The sequence below is a fragment of the Stegastes partitus genome, unplaced genomic scaffold (genome assembly GCF_000690725.1).
Source record: "Stegastes partitus isolate 25-593 unplaced genomic scaffold, Stegastes_partitus-1.0.2 Scaffold452, whole genome shotgun sequence".
Lineage (NCBI taxonomy): Eukaryota > Metazoa > Chordata > Actinopteri > Pomacentridae > Stegastes > Stegastes partitus.
Genome location: NW_007578183.1, coordinates 201,046 through 221,832, shown reverse-complemented (window position 1 = coordinate 221,832; position 20,787 = coordinate 201,046). Strand labels below are relative to the sequence as shown.

The 20,787-nt window shown below is 41.5% G+C and overlaps 1 protein-coding gene across 1 annotated transcript in view; it reads right to left on the bottom strand.

Annotated features, from left to right (window-relative positions):
- cachd1 (cache domain containing 1) overlaps positions 1–20,563 on the bottom strand; it is a 105,761-nt gene extending 85,198 nt beyond the window's left edge. The window contains exon 1 of the mRNA XM_008286360.1: positions 19,624–20,563. Coding sequence (XP_008284582.1) covers positions 19,624–19,872 — 249 coding nt within the window. The 5' untranslated portion in view covers positions 19,873–20,563. The remainder of the gene's footprint in view (positions 1–19,623) is intronic.
- Between the last annotated feature and the right edge of the window lie 224 nt (positions 20,564–20,787).

Below are 20,787 nucleotides of genomic sequence, written 5' to 3'. Positions count from 1 at the left end.
GAGTGAGTGCAAGAGTTCCTCAAGGACATTCCCAAGTTTCTGGTATGTAAATGACAAGGGACTTTGCTGCTGTGGATGTGAGGAGAAGCAGAGCTGTGCTTCTGTGATGATGTATGCAGGAGACATATGACAGCTCCTCTTAAAAAAAGAATCTCACATTTGGCAATCCTGCTCAATCAAACTGCTTGGGTTGGCAGCTCATTAAACACCAAAAACCGATTCACATTCTCATGCTGGGTGGCAAGACAGCATGTCATTTTATGTATTAATATATTTTACATATTATTGGTGCCCTTTTCTTTTGTACTGTATTAAAAATAGACTATCTTAATCTGTTAAATTTTGAAGTGTTTTTGTGTCAAAGTCCTGCGATTGTTTTTAAATATACTTTCAAAATGTAACTGTAGTTTAAACGGTTTTTTTAAGCAGACCTTATGACAAGGTTGCGTGTTTTGTGCAGCACTGCGCGGTACATGATGTTTAGTTCAGGATGAGACTTTGTGAGCTCAGTCCACCTTGTTACCAGAACAGTTACTGTCAGAAGGACATCTATGTCTGTGAATGCATGGTCATAAGGTCACCGGGCCACTATGTGGAGTTTACACTGAACATAAAAACAACAGACCCTGTACAAAAGATGAACATGGTCATTGTGATGGTACACACTGACCTGTTGTTTGGAAATCTGGAGTTTGGCACTTGGCCGTTGCCATTTTTTTCTTTTGAGACCAGATGCAACAAGAGAGGGGTGGATCTGACTGAGAAATCGAGGATACCAAATGCCAATAGTATAGTCATCTGTCAATCTCACATTTAAAAAAAGGCCATGCTGTATTGTCTATTTTACTCTGAATTGAACCATAATTTACTAAATAAAGATCCTGCTCTATTGAAGGGGATGTGAAATTAGCGATTGGGACCATCAGCTCATTAGGAAAAGGTTTACTGTGGCAACAAGTCAAGTGAGAAGTACAGTCATTCTGCCATAGAAGTCTAAACAATCTCACTGCTTTTTAGAGTCAGGGGAATCGCCCCCTGCTGGACATTAGACAGAATGCAGGTTCCAGATACTTTGGCACTGGCTTCACTTTTCAGTCCCAGAGGCTTTGTCCATCTTTTATATACTGTGCATTCATTCTTTTGCAAATACCAAGCCCCTATTCATGTTGTCCATTGACAACTGCAATAAAGTTTTTTCAAACCTAGAAGGCTGCAGCCCCACTGTTGACAAAAAAAAAAGACAGACAGAGTTGGTGCAGTTGTAAAGCTGAAATTGCACAACTGGCTTTAACTTTTACAATAAGAATAATGGTCAATATTTATTTAGTTTTTTCTATTGTAGCAAAAACCTGTTGAACCATTATTATATTGTGATATAGTTCACTTGTACAGAAATTTGATTGTGAAATAGTCATTTTTCACTCTGAATTTAATGCCAAACAAATCAAAGCACTTCTGACACAAACATTCTGAAAATCCAGTTCCACCATAAACCAGTGCTGGTTTTGATTTGTACCATTGTCTTCAATAACTTACAAACAGATAATGCAGAGTTTATAGGAGTATATCGCGTCAATGTAGCAAAACCACTGCCAGTTAGTGAATTCATGTTTTTTCATGATGGTTTGTGATATCTTACCAAATTCACAGGCGACGCAATCAGCACATCATTACCTGTGCACACAAAGGCACACATGCACACACACACACACATAGACAGAGGCACACAACACCAAAAATGAACACATTCACACAGGTTTCTGTTCCCACAGAGCTCAGTATCAGTCTAACAGCCCTTTCACACATAGACCAAGTAACACTGACGGATTAACGTTTCCGGAAAAGGTAAGAGATCCGGCTGCGCCCCTGTGACTGGCTGTCGTGGAAACAGAGCAGGTTTTAGACTGCTCCATGCTTCACTTTAAAGGACAGTTCGGTGTTAAATACCATCTGAGGCTTTACGACAGCCAGATTGTCGAGGTGTGCATCCAGTTTTACCCTGTCTGCTGTCTTATTTTGCCATTGTGTTACTTTCACCAAGTGGTTAATACTTGGTGTGTTTTTGTAGTATAATTAGTTTTATGAGTCTTTCATGCATGTAGCTTTGTACAGAAGTCTTCTTCTGTAGTGATCCAAGATGAACCTGGTCCAAGACTTTCCTCCCAGACCACATTGAATTCACACATATCTTGCTTTGTCATGCTACAAATAAACTTTGTAATTTGGAGAATGCGTGTGAAAGTGTGAAGCTCATAGTGGCTCAGACGTTTAAATTATCTAAAATAACAAGTTGCATCTCTAATCATAGCCACACCTAGCCAGCGCCCTTAAATCATCTACAAAAACATGAAAAGCTTTTCAATTGGTGGATTAAAATGCAAAAGGTTCCAAGTGAGAGAAAGGGCTGCAGGCTGCCACGCCGCACATTGTCTGGAAACACTTATTTACATATCACAAAAGTTCCACAAAATGCGCAGAAAAGCTTCACGTTGTCTCCTGCTCAGCTGCCAAGAGATGCCAGCAGAAGCCCTGGCTGACTGACAGTGCCAACGCCTGGGCTAGACACACTGAGACAAGCTAGCGTTGCACCAGCCAGCCAAATCTGGTAACAAGCTGGCCTTTTGGAAAGAAAAATCCGGGAGATACAAGTTTGGAAAGACCAGAGAAGAGTGGATGATAAATGAGGAAGTAGTGTAGAAAGAGTTAACTGGGCATCTGCCGGAGAAAAATACAAATGAATGCTTAAGTAATGAGACAGAGCAGCCTCCTAGGGCCACTGGCTCAACATGAAGACCTCTCAGCTAGACGGACAGTACTTATTTCACAAACACAGACTGTCAGTTACTTCTGGACAGGAGACAGCTCTTCCTTCAATCACAGTTTTCTGTACTGGGAAAAACATTCAGGAAGGATCCAGAGAAATTCAACACCGGACCAACATGAAAGCCGTTCTCATCGAAAACAAATTGCTCAAAGAGGATCTCCGCATTCTTCAATGTCTCAACAGGCATTGCTGTGGTGTTTCTGCACCGCGCAGGAATCAAACATCCCTTTCACTGATGAGGTTTGAACTCATTCAGAAGTTCATCTAAAGGGGTCAGGCTTCGTGACCAGAGTTCACCACAGGACAGAGATTTGATGTTAGTGAGAATTCAATTTGTAATAGAAAGGGATTTCATGCAGAGCTCCAGACTAGTGTTTTACATTGGTTGCTCTAGAGTGACTAACTTTACTACATTTTACACATTTAGCATAATTTTGTAACAAATTATGATTCACAAGGTAGAACAAATGTGAAAATAAATATTCTGTACATTTCTTTTTCATAACGATGATGTGGGACTTCAATTTACTAAACAGTAGTTCCTCTTGGCGACATTATAATCAGTGTTCAGTTTTATTATCTCTTTTATTACTCACTGTTTAGATGTGCTGCTGCCTGGTGCTATAACTTCGATGCTCTGACAGCTAAAGCGCTGTCCTATGGTTCGGCCCCAGTCTTTGCAATAAATGCGATGCATAATAACAGCATGCCTCAGTGTTTCCCACTGCTTCAGAGTTTAATGCGGTGGTAGATGCATGCAGAGATTAATGCAGTTTAGAAGGGAGTGTAACCCAAGTTGTTATCTGAAGATACAATTTACAGATGCCCCCTGAACGCCACACATGTATTGATCGACACTACTGGAGAGGTTCTAGTCTCCACGTAGCTGCTGCAGCACTTGCAGCTCAAGACAGGTGTCATTAAAGATCAGTTTGAAAAGAGTGAAATACAGTGCTGCCCACTTAATGTCATACCGCTTTATAGAATATCCCGTTTATAATCATAAAATATCAAAGACCTGAATCACTTCCTATATAACCTGAAGTAAAACAGCCCGTTTATTGTGATAACGAAATTCCCCGAAATTGATTCCAGGAATAACTTTAGCCCGTTTAAAGCCATGGTCGGCCGATTGTTGTTTACCTGCTCACCTGAGCTCTTCTTCACTGAGTTATTCACATACCATCTGACATTAATTAGGGCGCATCAAAGAGAATTGCTGCAGAGCATGTTGTCACTCATAACTGAACTGCTCAGCTAGTTAATCATGATAAGTTAATCCTGATGCAGATTGTGCTGGTCCAGTACATCGGCGAGTCTTCACACCATCTTGAAGCCCACTTATTAGAATATCCCGGATAGAGTCATAATTCCATCGTGGACCGAGAGTGTGATAATAAACGGGCAGCACTGCATGGCATTTTAGCGTCAGTCTGTCCATAGTTGAAGTGATTTAAACTACAAGGTTGTGCAGACACACAAACAGAGCTGCTCGATGTCAGGAGTCACAAATGACAGTGTTTGGCTGCACTTGGCCGATTCTGGATCTCTTATTTAATGCATGACATTTGAACCAAATTTGGGTTATCTATACCCGACTAGTAGTCTAGTAAGTCTAAATAGAAAGAAGTGTGGGTGATTGGGTGCTGAATCTATGAACACCACAGTTTGTCTTATCAAAGAAGTAAAAAACAATTTGTTTTCCATATTTTCTGTTGATTTTTACTTTCACTCTTTATACAGCAACCAATTAATGTTAACAGTAACTTGTTTGATAGAACGGTAAGACCACAGTCTATGAACCAACAAGGTAATCCCCGCAAAGACCAGATGACACTTTCTGCCCAGCGTCCCAAAATCCAATAGTTGGTCACAACCACACAGTGAAATCAAACCAAGGAGACCACAAAGACAACCTGAAGAAAAAAAACTGAAACAGCCGGGAAGAGAATTTTCAAGATGGTCCCCGTGCAACAAGAGCAATATGTTTTTATGAGTCACAGACCTCGTGTGAGACATTATGATTATTATTTGGCCACCAAGAGGAATACATTACAAACCTAAGAGGCCCGGTTATCATATCTAATTTAAATGAGCTCTGTTCTCTGCTGGGCTTACATCCCAGTGGGAAGGAAATGTACACTGTAAGGCTGAGAGCAAAGCTGTTTTGACTAAAAGAACATCATGCTGTTCTGGCACCTGAGCTGAATGATAGAGTGAAAAAAAATCAGCTTGCAAGCATTTAAATAGATATTGCGATGTGACAGTTTTAGAACAAACGATAATGGTTGCATAGTAGGTTTCATTTTCTCTGAATAAACAACTTTAAAAGTGATTAGGTTCTTAGTGGGATCTGAGCCAACAAATGTGTTTTTTATGAATGTACAGAGAACAATCTGTAGACCAGGGCATCTCTGCAGCACCATAACACTTGCACGTTCACCTTCATCAAAACATTGTGGCTTCTGCGGGTTGGGTAAAACTTCAATGAATTGTTCAACCATGACTGGCACATCTGGAAGACCAACACCTGCATCTCTGCGTTGTAATAAAGACTTCAAAATTACACAGAAATTCTGAATAAAGAAAGAGTTGTGTTCTGCGGGAATCTTGTGTAATGTTGACGTGCCAGCGGGAGAAAATGGCCACATCACTGTTGAACAATGGAGCCTGTTTGGCTTTCCTAATGCTCGTCTTCCATTACGTTTGAGTCAGCCCAGATCAAATAAAGCCACTCATTTGGGAGACATATATCTGAGCTCAGAGAGACTGATAACTAAACACAGCTGCAGCTGCTCAGTACATGTAGCTTTATATGAGTCTGTGCGCATAGGTAGACACAGTCTGAGAGTGCGACTTTAGGTGTTTACATGCGTTTGGAACATTGAAAGTGTCGTTTCAGAGTCTACCCATTTTTCATCTCGCACTTAAAGCCCTGACACTCCTCTCTGCCTCCTAATTAGCAAGCTGTATCACATTTTCCCCCTTGCCATTTCCTCCGCCAGAATAAAAACACTGCATCGCTTTTCATCTTCCGACCAGCCTTGTCTTACAGAGACGGAGGCAGAAAGTCCAAAGTTCAGCTCATTAGCCCAGGTCACTTCCTGACTCATCTTCAAAGGCGGCAAACCAGCAGCAGACAAAAGGCACAGGACACGGCTTCACATACCACCACCCACAGACACAATTACACCAAGAGCCAGCAGAAGATGAAGATGGTGGAGAAGGTAGACGAAGAACGAACAAAGGGCGGTGAGGCAGACGGCATCTCGTCAGACTGCTGATGACACTTTCAGACACAAAGGAACGCCACGTCTTCTAAAGATTTTAACTGTTCAAGTGACGTGTAAACAGACACAAACTAAATATGAAGCTCTGTCCCCGACATTTTGTTTAACTTGCTTTCAGTTTACATATAACAAAGAAAGCATCGCCATCCTTCAGTGGGCCTTAAATATTGTACCCAAGAACACTTGAATGCATGTTGAAGTTTACTGATGACTGCAGATTGTATTATTGCTTGTAATCACCCACAAAGATACAACTCTATGGTTCTCCTCAACAGTTTACTGTATTTTAGTGTCTTTCAACTCACTGCTTTGATTTCAAAGGGGTAAAATTTTGTTCCTTAAGGTCATATAAATAGGTCGTATCAATAAATAGGAGCTACGACCAAAAAAAAAAAAGACGTAAAAAGCAAGTCAACATCAGTCTGATGATCAAAACCCAACTCATGACTACTGCTCATGTTGGTTCTTCGCAATCGACCTATTTTTTTTTCCCCAGTCTTGTCTCAGTCTCACACAAATACACTGAATTGCCTTGATAACGTCCGACTTATTTGTTAACGTCATTATTTTTAATTAAATGTAAAATATCCCACTTCAAATTCAACTACTTTGACTGCTTTCAAATGAGAGATTTCACACTTGAAAACCGAATGCGGCAGACCGGAGAAGAAGCTGTCTGGAAGGGTATAACGGTCAAATCTTCTGTACCAGAATTTTGCTCTTTAAACGACAAAGAGGTCATCCGCAAAACGTCCAAAAGACAACATAGAGCACTTTAGAGCTGGACCAGAATGGCCGACTATTCGTTCGCTGTGCTGGAATCGGGATACCAATTTTGATCGGCGAATAACCCTGATGGCAGAAACGGCCGCTCGCTGCTATCCCCGTCGGACCGAATGCTAAGCCCCCCTCCCAAATATTCAACTTTCCCCCACCCCCTGCCACTGCAAAACAGTGCCGTGAACGCTAACCTAAACAACTAAACTGGTCTTGGTAGCCAAATGCTGCCTGTGTGTCCCGCCCACTTCCAGCCTGTCGTTGGAATGAATACACACCCACCACCACCGCATGGCACCCCCAAATATTCGGGATATTCATCATTAATTGGGGCCCAATATCCGGAGAGCAGAAATTCGGACCAGCCCTAGAGCACTGACAAGGAACGCATAAAGGGAGTAAATCAGAAAGGTAAGGTAAGTTTAACTGACACTAGCAAACCTAAATACCTCATGTTAGCAATCTGCCTCTGTACCAGCATTCTTCAGAAATCTCTTTAGCTCTCACGAAAAGAGATTTAGCAAATGTTAAGACGTAGATATGAGCTACCTTTGTGTATACTGTACGTTTCATGGAACTAGTTTCAGTGGTGCGATGAAATTGTTCGCCTTCGTCTTGGTCATGACTTGGTCTCAGCAGGTGATCTTGACTCCAACTTTAGTAGCAGCTCATCAGACGCAACAACTTTTTAAAGAAAATTATGGCAAAGTTGCTTTACAGCTTGCTTATGTTGCCCCCAAGTGGCCAGTAAATTATGTATTGCTACCTTCTTGTCTGGTTGATCCAAACTATATGATAGGGTGCACATTTATTTTTTAAAAAATTAAAAATTAATTTACATTATTTAAGATGTCAGAGCTCTTTACCTGTAAATTAGTACACAAACACACCCTGGGATTTTTTGGGAAACCAATGGACACTTTAGAATCCACGTTGAAAGTGCTGCAGAGTGCTTAACGCTGATCCCCAGAAGATACACAACACCCGAACCATGTCACTGTCCCAGTACTGACTGAGAATCTGGTGCAATTATTTCTGATTGGGTTTTTAGCTCTTTGAAGATATAAGATTCCTCTGCTGCAGCAGTCTTCATGCGTATGAATGGCTGTGAAGAAAGAAGTTAGACTAACTGAGCTGACCTCCACGACCCTGTGACCCCAGAGTTTGAGAGGCGTCACATAATTCCTCCAGACTGCTGTGACTGTGCTTTGTGTGCGTATAAAACTCCACAATATGAGAGCCTGCCGTTTTCTTGGCTGCCACTGCTGCACACAATCTCTTCCACTCTTCTTTCATTCCAACCCCCTGCACCTCATTTAGCATTTTCTCTTGCACTCTGAACTGCACTCCGCCTCGAGGAAGAACCCCAAAGCCTGCTGTTACGTGCACGCAGTCAGATCTTCGCCCAAAAAAATGCACCTATCCAAATACAAAAATACTGCAAACAGGCATAAAAACATGGATGGAAATTCGAGACAACCTCAGAAACAGCCCTTTTCAACAAACTGTGAAGTTTGGGTTTACTGTGAGTTTATGTATGCAACACAGTGCCCTGAGAGAGAGGAGGCACAAGCAGAGAAAGAGAAAAGAGAAAAAAGGCATGAAAAACAGTCTGATCTGCTTCTCCACAGTAGGAGCTCCAACTCTCTGCTCATCGAGAATGCAAAGCCTCTTCTGCAGGAGTGTGTGCATGCATGTGTGTGTGTGTGTGTGTGCATACTGAGGGGGATGGTGGCCTTACAAATGCATGTTGTCTGGGGGAGGGAGCTGGTCCCTATATTCTCCTTGCCCTCCCAAATGGGTATTTTGCTCACTGCCCCTTTTGCCTTCACCACAAGCCCCCGCCTCTTCCCTTTCCCTCTTTCTCTCTTTCAGGCAGAGTTCATTTTGAGTCTTTCCCATTGTGGTGAGTGAAGGGACTGACTTGCTAAAGGGTGGCCCGGGGTCCCCCGGCTCACACTGCCAGGTCAGCCCTGTTGGAGCTAACTAAGTAACACTGGCAGGAACCTGGAAAAAAAAAAAAACAACACAAAGCTTGGATCACCAATAAAGATCCTTTCTCCCTTGCTCATTGAGTGCATTTGTTATTGGTGTGCGTGTGTGTGTGTGTGTGTGTGTGTGTGTGTGTGTGTGTGTGCGTGGAAATACGAAGCAGAGAGGGGCTGATAGTGAATGGTAGATAGAGTGCGAGGGGTAATGGGGAAAGAGAGGATCATTAAGAAAAAAAAGCGAGAATAAGCAGATTAAACACAGTCAGTTAATTAGCTCTCTGCGTTAATAAGCAGGAGAGAGAGTTAGCTACTTTTACTGAAAACCTGGAGGCCTTGGCTGCACAAAACAGTCCAATGCACAGAAAATGATTGCTTAAATTCTTAACTGATCACTAATAAAGATTTTGATCATCAAACAATCATAACAGTAATGTAGCATGCAACAAATGTCCAATTTTTGATGTTTCCTTCTTCAAAATGTGCCATTTTTCTGCTTTTCTAGTTTATATGTCATTGATAATGCAGTAAAATTAGGATTTTCTGACAACATATGAAAGCTGATATCAGTTAGCACATTAAAGACTGGACACTCAATCTAGTGACTAAATAAAAAATAACTCATCTATTGATGAGAATACTGATCCAGGAAGAGAAGGTCGCTCAAGAAGAAGTAACAGAAAGGGAGCAAGCAGATAAGGTTATTCAATATAACATCAAGAATAAGTTACGTTTTGTTGTTCTAAAAACACAATATTTTTCATATACTGAACATTAGTGCATCGTCTTTTCTCGTATTCAGTCAGAAATGTTCCATTTTAGTTCCTGTCTCTTTAAGGAGGGCCTTAAAGAAACAGGCTGCTCTGATTGGTTAGCTGGTTCAACGAAAGCGAGCCAACATTGGTTATATACCATAACCCCAAATGTACTGGCAGACTCCGACGAAAGCGGCTATTTAAGGTCGCACACCAAGCTAGCCATTCGACAACCATTATGCAAATGTGTTACATAGTGATGTGAACAAGTAAAGGAAGAGAAGCCTGGACTTCATACGAGGTGTTTCAGACTGTACAATTGTTTTGAGAATAACTCCCTTTGGTGTGACATTTGAGCTTTGTAAGTTTGCAGGACTTTAAGATGCACAAAAAAATTGTTTTATAACATAAAAGGAATGAAAAAAAAAAAAAACCCAAAGCACAATATGGGCTCTTTAAATGAGTCTACAAAAAAAAACTGTGAAAACATCTTCAAATTTCTTATTCTGTCTGATCAAGACTCCAAAACACTGAAGCACATTCAACTTACAATAACAGAAAACCCTTATACTTGAGGAACTGGAGACGTCTTCGCTTGAAAAACTAAATTATTCATAACAGATTCCACCTAAGTTTCTGTCAAACAACTCCTCCATTACTAAATATTTCAGCTCTTTCTACCATTATGTATGTACATATATGATTATCTCAAAACAGATGTGAACACAGATGCGTGTGCTCCTCCTGCAAGTGGAAGTCTGATGCTTCTATCAGCTCAAACCGATAAAAGAGTGTTTACAGCTTGAAAAAAAACGTTACTCTCCCTAATCAGACCGTGTTCAACTTTATTGCACTTAGATGGCAGCCAATGAAACATTCAGCCGAGATCCTTAACAGGAGCTTGGCATTTCGGGGCAGGTCAGTACGAGATGCTACGGGAGACAGACTGAGCAAAAGCAGACACAAAAATGTGAAAGCTGAAGAGGCTGCAAACACACTGCAAAACCAATTTCAGTCAAGGCCAAACAGAGAGAGGCCCTTCTTCAACTGAGAAATGTGGGAAACGGATCAAAAAGCGGTCAGATAAATGATCTGGCCACGACGGTACAGACTGATTTAAACCACAACAGCTGGTGCAGAAGGGAAAGAACATCAGTTTCATGCTCCGTCCTCACCGCAGGCCGGCGGGAGCCAAGAGACAGTGCACTAGGCTGTACTTACACTGGCGAAAAAATTAAAGGGATTTGATTGAAATGAATGAGAGTCGTGTCGTCCAAACGCACTGGAGGGAAATCTTTGAAAATGTTTCTTCCCCCCCGCATCTGTCTTTCAAAGTTGAATGGCTGCAGGTGGATTAAGAAAACTCCAAATGATGGATGTAGATTTGGAAAATGTTAAACATGGATACGACCGGGCTAATAATCAGCTAAATAGGGGAAAGAAATCATAGGAAAACTATTAGAAACTGTGATATCTGACTAGGAGTGTGTTTTTCGTATTTTCATTTTTTTAAGTATTCACTCCCCCAACCCTCCCAAAACAATTAAAAAACAAGATGAGGCAATATTCAGTCATTATTGGCTCCTTCGTGAGGATCTGGATTCAAAAATAAAATGACTGTTGGATGTTTAACCGTCATATTACGAAATGATGCGTGTGCAGTCTGACACCAGCAGCCTGGTTTCACATTCAGCTACCGAAGAAGGAAACTTGTTCATGATGCGATTCAAGACTGATGTGAGAATTAAATCTTCCGGCTCACATATGGTGAAAAGAGATCGCAACTCTGGAAATAAAAAAAATACTTGCATATTATTAGAGTCTGGATTTTTCAATGGAATGCACGTAATTGTAACAATCTTTTAAAATACTTCTGGTGGAAAACCCATATTTTACACAGAATCTTAATCCAAGAAAAGCATTTTTTTAACGTCTTAAAACATTAAAAGAATCATTAAGTTTTATTGGTGATGTTTCAGCCTGGTCTCCTGAAGATGTTTGTTTTCTGAGGACTGGGACGGGGAGCTCTGGTTCCAGTCTGCTGGTAGTTTTATTAATCCATCTTCATAAAAATTCAGTCATTCCAGTGTCAGACTTGGACAGCTTGGACAGTAACGGGACGAGGACCGTTGAAGTCCAAATTAGGATGCACAGTCTGGGAGCTATGAATGTACTCAGCGCTGTGCCAGATCCACTGGGTTGATGTTGAGATATTTCACAAGATAAGCGAAAACTTTGACCTCCTGGTGCCACTGAAACTAAGACAACCTGCTGTAGGATTCACCTCATGAGCACCACAAATCTCTACACTAAATACATCCAATAGTTCAGATGTTTTCCTCTTATCTAAAGTTGGTGGAGTGAAAACTGTAGCATACAGACAAACTAGCAAGGTCTTTTCAGTCATGATTGAATTCATAAAAGGTTTATTACTAGAATCCAACATACCAACCACTGACCCCCCATATGAATAAAAAAAATGTAAGATTGACAATTTGGACTTGAGGTTGTTTTTCTTAAACCCAGAAGCAACAAGGTTCGCATCTGACAGCGATACTTAATTCCCAGTCTTGTCCAACAAGTCTGGGGACTTCACCGTGTCTGGTGTGTGTTCGGTTTGGAGGTTGGAGACACTGCGGTTGGAGGCGGTTTGGATATAAGGGGCGCCCGAGCCTCTCAGTGCCTGGACTCGGGCCAAAACATACAAGGAGTCCTACATTTAATAAAAATGTGGACCCTTTGCTCGGCTCTCTTCTGCATTGTGACGGGAAGATAAAGGTACAGTCGACAGAACTGGGCTGTTTCCCCGGCTTTTTGGACAGGCCAAGAATTTGGAAGACTGATATGGAAGTCATTCCAAGTTTTAAAACACTGCAGACATCTCTGTGGGACTTTGCAGCTGTTGGCAGTGGACGTCCTTTTTTTCCAGGAAAATAAAAAGACGAAATCAAATTTTTTTAATTTTGCAGTGCAGCTTTTAAAAACTTTAGAAAACTTTTGCCTGGTAATAAAGTAATACAGACATGTATTAAATCGGCGACCATGTTCATTTTTCAATTCAGGATCAAAGTGCAAAATAACAAACGTAGCAATAAAGCAGACACATCAATCATCGTTGCTTGGAGTTATTAAGTATTCATATATCAAGAGCAACTTGGGACTAAAAATGCAACGACTGTGTGTGAAAGCAGCGAGGTTTGAAAAAGAAAAACGAAACATTCTCGCTGCAATAACAGTTGGAAAAAAGCAGCAGTCGAAATGGAAAAAGTACAGAGGTGCAGATAGTTGAGCACAGTCTCAAAGGGCTCACAAAACACTGAGGCTCATCACGATTTATGGTCAGCGTAAAAAAAAAAAAAAAAAGATTTCTGCCCTCGCAATGCAATGAGAGGCTGACTAATGCACAGCACCTGTGGCTCTGACAACCTGAACATCCCATACATCCGGAAAGAGGCGAGAGGAAAAGAAAAACAGTATTCGCCATTAGTTTGAAGAGGTTAAACTCCAATCTGGTTCCAAATCCTAAACCCAATTAGAGTAAAACACAGGTATGACTACATTTTTGTAAGAAAATCTAAACACAGTTTTCTAGAGTCCAATGGAAACCAGACAGTGGATAACAGGGAAGACTTTCGGCCATAAATCCCACAACTCTACGATGCTTGAACGTAAATTATTAAAGGAGCATTTCAGGGGATTTACAGAAATAACATCGCAGATCATGCTGGAAAAATGTAACGTTAACTCTCGTTGCGATTTCTACTCCCGTTGGGGAATCACAAAGTGTACTGTCACTTTATTGGACTCTCCATTAACTGGAAAACTAGGATAGTGATGCACTGTTTGTTGATGTGAAACGTCTCCATGTATGTTGTGCTCAACATATAATTATGACACACAAAGATCTGAGAAAAACTGCCTTTGGTATTTTAAAATAGATAGCAAAATATTAGATACAGGTAAGGCTGTGTGTCTATAAGTTGCCGTTATACTTTCTGTGCCCACGAGTATGCAAGAGTGCACTGAGGTCTGCGCAAATTTCATCATATCTCCAAGTATATGTCGGTAACATCACCTAAATGCCATTATTTTTGCTTTATAGATGTACCAGTATTGACTGAAATACCACCAGACATCTACACTGTGTGGCCACTGTGTTCACATTATTGGTGCCTCTGCTGGTCCTATCTGCACATTAATTTACTTTACACTGTTACGAAACAAAATTCACTTTTGAAGAATCTGGGGAAGTTGTACAACTGTAAAAACCTTTATGTAGAGTTTTAAAAAATAAAACAACTTGTTAGCAGTTGGACATGTTCTATGGGTAAAACGCTTTTGGCTGCAGGGGACTTTGATGTTATAATACCATAAATTACCAATGACAGAAATTAGGAAGACAACATCCATTTTTTTAATACAACCAGTGCTCCATGTCTGCAAGTCTGCTAGAGTCAACATGACGAAAACTTTTCTAAAGTGCATCATAAAATACTTCGTGCGGGAACACAGTGAGACGCCGACCTACTGCGCCTGCTACAAAGTAGTATAACATCAACACCATGTCCATGTGCGCGTCTGTAAATGAGGATGATCGAGGCTTTATAGTAGGATCACCTTTCAGCTTTCTACTCAAATGTAAACACATCACTTACATGAGCTAGTTCAGGCTTCGTGGGCTGCGTTTGAATTCATTCGGAACATTTACATGTTGGTTCTCATCTGTTCAGACTTTTTTTTAAAAGTGCCAGCCCTACTTTGTAGCAGCTACTTGTACTGACATATAAACAAAACGATCTTTGTAAGTAGAGTCGAAATATTCGGGGAAAGTCCATAGTTGCCATTTTTCTGACCGATATTGATTTACGATATAATTTTTTGAAAGTTCAGCTTCTGTTCACTGTGTAGTAGATTTAAAACATGTGATGGAGCGTTACCACATGAGACGCCGTCAACAGGCATGACGGTCACACAAGGACGATGGAATGAAGTCGTAAAACCTCTAACACGACATTTAAAACCCCGGGACGCTCGCGCTACATGACATACAGGCAACATTGCGCCCTTTGCGATTTGCTGATTTCGCTGCAGTTTCGATTTCAAAGTCATTCATTGTTCAGTCTTACTAATGAGCTCAGTGAATTATAAAAGATCTGGATTCTATCATTTTTTCCTGGCTGGAAACCAGGGTTTAGATGGATTAACAAGGACGACGTTGAAGAACAGTTCGACAGTGTCAGTGTGTGACATCTTACGCCATGTGACATACAGTTTCTGTTTAAAAAATGCTTTAATAACACGCTAAAAACGGGGAACATCCTCCTCCATGTCACGTCTCCATCTTTCATTTGCAACAGTGTACTGTGTGACAGAGAAAAGCTGGTCATGTTATGTAACCTTTGTGCCCTGAGGACTGGGAAACAAAAAAAAAAAAGAGCGCCATTATAACCACAAAAAGCCAAGTGCAGGAATGTGCTTAGAGATATATCTGACACCTAAGTGTTCATTTGCCCTTTGGATGAGCGCTATTGTAAAAGGAAAATGTAAGACGTGTCCTCTCCTTTCATAGAATCCAGGTTATATCAACTATAACGTATTCGACTGCGGTTAAACACTACAAGGCCAGAGTGGAAGTATAGTGGCGCGTAAATACGTTCTGATCACGGCATTAACTGAACGATATGCTTGGACGTGGACACGCAAGAGAAGAGTCAAAGTCAAAAGAAAGACCGGATGAGAAACAGTAATAGTCCCAGAAGAAGCAGCGGCCTGCGAGGCTCATAGTAACCTTGACTGAGCACACAGCCATGCAAGCAATGCAGTAAGAGGCAAAAAAAAAAAAAGCCTTTGAAGCTGTACTGCAGAGAGCCTAGCAGGAATTCTGATGTCCTGCTGTATATCCTCAAACCCTCCTCCTCCCCGTCTCTGCAACTGATTCAATACAGAGTGAGGGGAAAAGAGGAGAAACACTCGTACACGCAGCTGAAGGCCAATAAAGTGAAGGAATGACAATGAGACGATTAAAATAAAGGCAGGTGGAAACAAAGAGACGTGGGGGGGATGTAGTCAAACTAGCCTCGTCCAAGTTCGAGAAAACAACAAAGCATCAATCTAGGCTCTGTTGCCGTTGGATCAAACCCAAACCAGAAAAATCACGAGCTGAACGCAGCGCCAGAGCTAACCCAATTTTTCTCTTTTCCTACACAAAGCTCCATCGCCCTCAAATGACTATCAATATTCAATTAGGGGGCCGGGGGTACTGGACGGGCCGGCCTCAACGACAAACCACACTCCTCTGTGGACCGAGGCCCTTAAAGCTAACACAGTCCTTTAGAAATAATCAGGGAATAGGGCGTAAATACCCTCTGAGTAGAAGCAACAGGAGCTTTAACATACGAGGGCTCTCTGTTTGGCTTTGGAGACATTTACTTCATGTCCTTAAGTTAAAGCTTAACAGTGATCAAACTGGTGTTGTTATGACTGTGGGTGGAAACATGGAGCTTGGTGACGGCTCTGGATGACGAGAGTAGAACCAGAACTGCGTCATAAGAAATGGGCAAATGGAAACGGGAGTAAATTCATATTTAAATATTCAGATCCAAATGCCACTTAGAAAAGAAATCTCCTTTCGCAATAACCACAGTAGAAATCTGCGTCATTAATTATTCAGAATGGTTTCAAATCATTTCTTTCAGTGAACTATTGTCCTTAGGTATCTGATTTGTAAACCTGCAATGCAAGATACAAATCAATGTTCCAAAAAAACAGCTCAACCAAAACCAAAATCAGACCATTTCAAATAAATAACACATTACGCACGAAGAAAATGTCCCTCGTAAATTATTTAAAAGTATGCAAATCGCTGTTTTACTAAACAGTTGGACGAATTGTGCTGGAGGGGAGATAAAACACAACACTATATATAAAGGCCACAAAAAAAAAAAAACACCTCAAAACTAAAGCTGCAATTAATGTGCAAATTATTTTCCTATTAAACTGATTAGTCTCATATGTAACAATGATTTCTAAGAGCTTGAGGAGACATATTTATATTCTTGGTTTCACTCTGACCAACAGCCCAGAACACAAAAATCTTGTTTTGAATGATATTTTTGGCTTGAAAACGGCTCCAATCAAACATCAAAATAGTTTCCAGTGAATTTTGTGTTGTTCCATTAATCAGCTCTCAAGTGCGAACGCTGACGCTCTGCCCAGGCTGCTGTGTTATGAACCCGCTTCTCCAGATTATCGGTAATTAGATTGAACCCTGTTGTATGAGAAGGTCTTTTCTAACCCAAGTATGAAAACACAACCTTGGAGATCCACTTAAAGAGTCGTCTGAACGCCCTCCCGTCCCTTTGATAATCGAGCACCTCAGTGACAGATTGAACGAGGTTGACCCAGTGACTCAGGAGCAGCGACGAGGCGAGCCTCAAATTACACATCAGCCAGAGAATGAGGGGTGGAGTGGAGAGGGGGTAGAATTACATATTTTAAAACGAAGATGCCGGGATGTTTGCTTGATAACAAAACCCCTCAGATCTCGTCTGAAATAGTAGCGCGCGGACTCTGCGCGTTGACGCCTCCGTGCCCACAAAAGAAAACTCCTCTCGGAGATAATGAATGCCAGCTGCGACTCAAGAAATTTGGAATTGGAATCAAAGCCGGCGATGCTGTTTGGATAAAAACTTGGACGAAAAAAAAAAAAAAAAGATCCACTTCAGCTGACACACCTGCAGATTGAAAGTCACCAGAGCAGATGTCCACACAGCCAGCATGGCAGACAGATTCCTGCAGTTTGTTTTCACAGGCAGATGCAGAGTGTTTTTACTGGATGCACATCTCTTGCATTTACGAAAAGCCACTCGGACAAATCCATGAAATGTAGCGCTTCAATCACACTCACACGAGCTTCATGCCAAGTCAGATTTTCACAGCTTGTTCAACAACATGACAGCTCTGAACGGGTTTCCCATGATACAGGGGGATGATGCTGAACGCTGCGTTTTGTATCCTGCTGCATGAATTCAAAATTACTCATAAAAATTTAAGTGAGACTGAAAAAAACCCCAAAATGATTTCCCATTATTGACATCTTTGTAGTTGATGGAACCGTTTTACTCTCGTTTGAGAGAAAAACAGTCATTAATTCAAAGTATTTACACCGAGAGGAGCAGAAAATGAGAATAATGCAGAGAAAAACAATACAGAGTGGAGAAAAAACACAGAAATTGCAGAGAAAATGATGAAAAGAAGGAGAAATGAGACAGCGAGAGAGCAAACTGGAGCTCGGGGAGGGATGAGCAGTGACAACGGCGGGATCCGGTGGGATCAGAGGGAGCCCTCAAAGCCGACTCCCAGAGCCGGGATGAAGGCGGCTCAGTGTGGAAGCGGAGAAGATGAAACACCATTTGGGGCCGGGGCCCCCCCGCCGCCTCGCCTCTGTGTTCAGGGCCTGTGAGCTCCTCTGCCTCAGAAGTGCTAAACACCCCCCTCACACCCCCAGCACCGCCACCGCTGCACCCTGCACCTCCTGCCATTTGGTGGCTCAATGCAGCTCTGCACGCATGGACATGGCAGAGCAGGGATGTTCATATAGAGTGTTTGCATCCAGTTGAAGCAGCAACACTTTGGTTAATCATCGATGAATCTTTCTTTTATTTCCTGAATCAAAAGATTGTTTCGTCTGGGCTATAAAATTTCACTAAACAACAAAATAAAATGCACATCGCTATCAGATCAAACCCAAGGTGACATCGTCAAAGTCCAAAAACACTCGGATCTGCATCACATCGGACCAAATGCCGCCAATTTAGGAGATGAATCGAGGAAATGTTTGATATATTTGCACAAACATGACTTAAATTTAATGCTGTTACAATTTAAAACTGAATTCTCTCACGTCCATCGACATCTTTGAATCAACTCGTTTCACCTCTGTTTGACTCACTGGTTGTCAAATCAAAAACCTGTTCATTTAATTGTCGTAGTTGCTTTAAGAAGTCACAGACAATAAATCAAATCCATCAATTAATATTTGCAGCTCTAGTTTGTTTGTTGTTGTTTTTTGTTGAAAAATGGGTGTGATTTCTTAAATAGGAAACATGAACCACCTCACTTCTGATAAAACCCAAAAACCGTACAGCTCAATCTGAAAGGATGAATTTATTCCTTGATTAGCCGACAAACAGAAAACAATGTTAAACTTGTCAGATCTAAAGATTTGCTGCCTTTCACGCCGTCTGACGACGTGACCTTGAGCTCTGGGAACATGTGGACGGACATGTTTCACTATTTTGTGGTGTTTCGTTAGGATGAGCAGCTTTCTCGTCATCACACCGCAGTGGAAGGCTGCAATGAAATGACACGACCCTGATAGAAAAAGACACTGTCAATACAGCATAAGGAGAGCTAAATGATTAATCAATCTATCAGATCATCATGGAGATTACTCAACAGTTGCAGCCATGATTGCCTCCATTCAATCAGCTGTTCCTCATTATTTTCAGGTGGGCCTTTCTGCTACTATTCTTGGTGGCTTGAAGACACACCAGTGACATGGACTCATCTGTGGAAACAAATCACCTGAAGACACACAATTTAGTTGCATGTGTGTTACTCATGAGGACCTTCTGCCTGCTGATCATCAGTGAAGGAGACAGTTTATCCAGCTTTTTTTCAGGGCACACACACACACACTAAACGTGTTGAAATATTCACCATCTTTTGTCAAATTAAGAGACTAGCAGGTAATGAAGGTGAAACGCCAGATCACAAAAACAAACCTGCAGCGTGTTCAAACTTCAAAGCTGAAAAACGGCTTCAAGTGTCGTAACATTTCAAAGTTTCTATCTGAGATTAATGCATTATTTTATCATCATTTTACGAGGCAGGAATGAGCTTTTAAAGCCGCTCCAACTCCATTTTACGCAACACAAATAAAATAACACTTCAGGATTAAAGACTTTTTTTTTTTTCTTTTAATTTACCTGCATAGTGAAGACTCCCAGCTCCCGAGAGGACAGCTTTTTCATCTGCTCGGCCAAAACTTGCGCCTCTTCCAGGATGGAAAACTCCGTCTCGGCTCCGCAATATCCACAAGAGAGAGCCGAGCACATGAACACGAAGCTCCACGAAAAAGCCAACAAGCCCCCGCCAAAGCGAAGGTGTTTATCCCGGAAAGCGGCGCGCGTATTCGGCGTGAAAAGCAGAGGTTCGTCCGCCGTCCGCCTCGCCATGATGGCCGGTTGGGGGGCTGGAGGAACACCCGAGTCTGAAGCTGGTGACGGGGGGGGGAAAAGAAAACAACAAGGGGAAAAAAAACTTCAAGGGGAAACTACTTTTTACAACTTTTCAGCGTAGAGGACGAGTGCCCTTTCTCTCTGGTACGAGTCTCCAGAATTTCCAGCAACGCAAACCATCGCAGCTCCTTGAAATCCCTCCGGAGAAGAAAGCAGATCCATGCGGGGGGAAGAGGATATATGGGGTTTTCTTTTTCTTTTTTTCAAAGGAGAAAAAAAAAAAAAACCTTGTCGGTGTTCCCTCTTCGATCAGTTGCTCCAACTCCTGGAAGTCTGGCAAAGTGTGTGTGAGAGCCGGAGATTCACCACAATGGGGGTGAAAGTGGGAGGCGTGGAAACGGCGAGGAGTCCGACCGGCGCCTGGATCCGCGATCAATGGATCAGGCTCTGGTGAGGCCTTCAGGGCTACTGGGAAAAGCGCCATCCGAAAGTAAAAACAGCCGTCCCCATCGGCAAATATGACGAAGATTTTTTTTATTCTTAATCGAACAAATCACTTATCAACTATAGGTGTCGGTTTGTAGATTAAATCATCACCAGATTCATGGTAGTGACTGTAGAAACAAAGTGTCTGAGTCCCCCTGAACGCCCCACCGCTGCAATCGTCTTCAGAAGATTTCTAATAAAACACAAAAAGTCTCTGGATGTTTTTTTGTTTTTTTTTAAAAACATTTTTAAATTATATTGACTGTACATGTTAGCTTTTATAATATCATGAATAAAAGAAATGAAAAGAGAGTAAGGGGAAATACCAAATTATTTCATTAAACTCATTCAACTAATAGTTATGCCCATCAAACTTCCCCAGTCGACAACCTACAATAAGGAAAATTATTATATATTTTTTTGAAA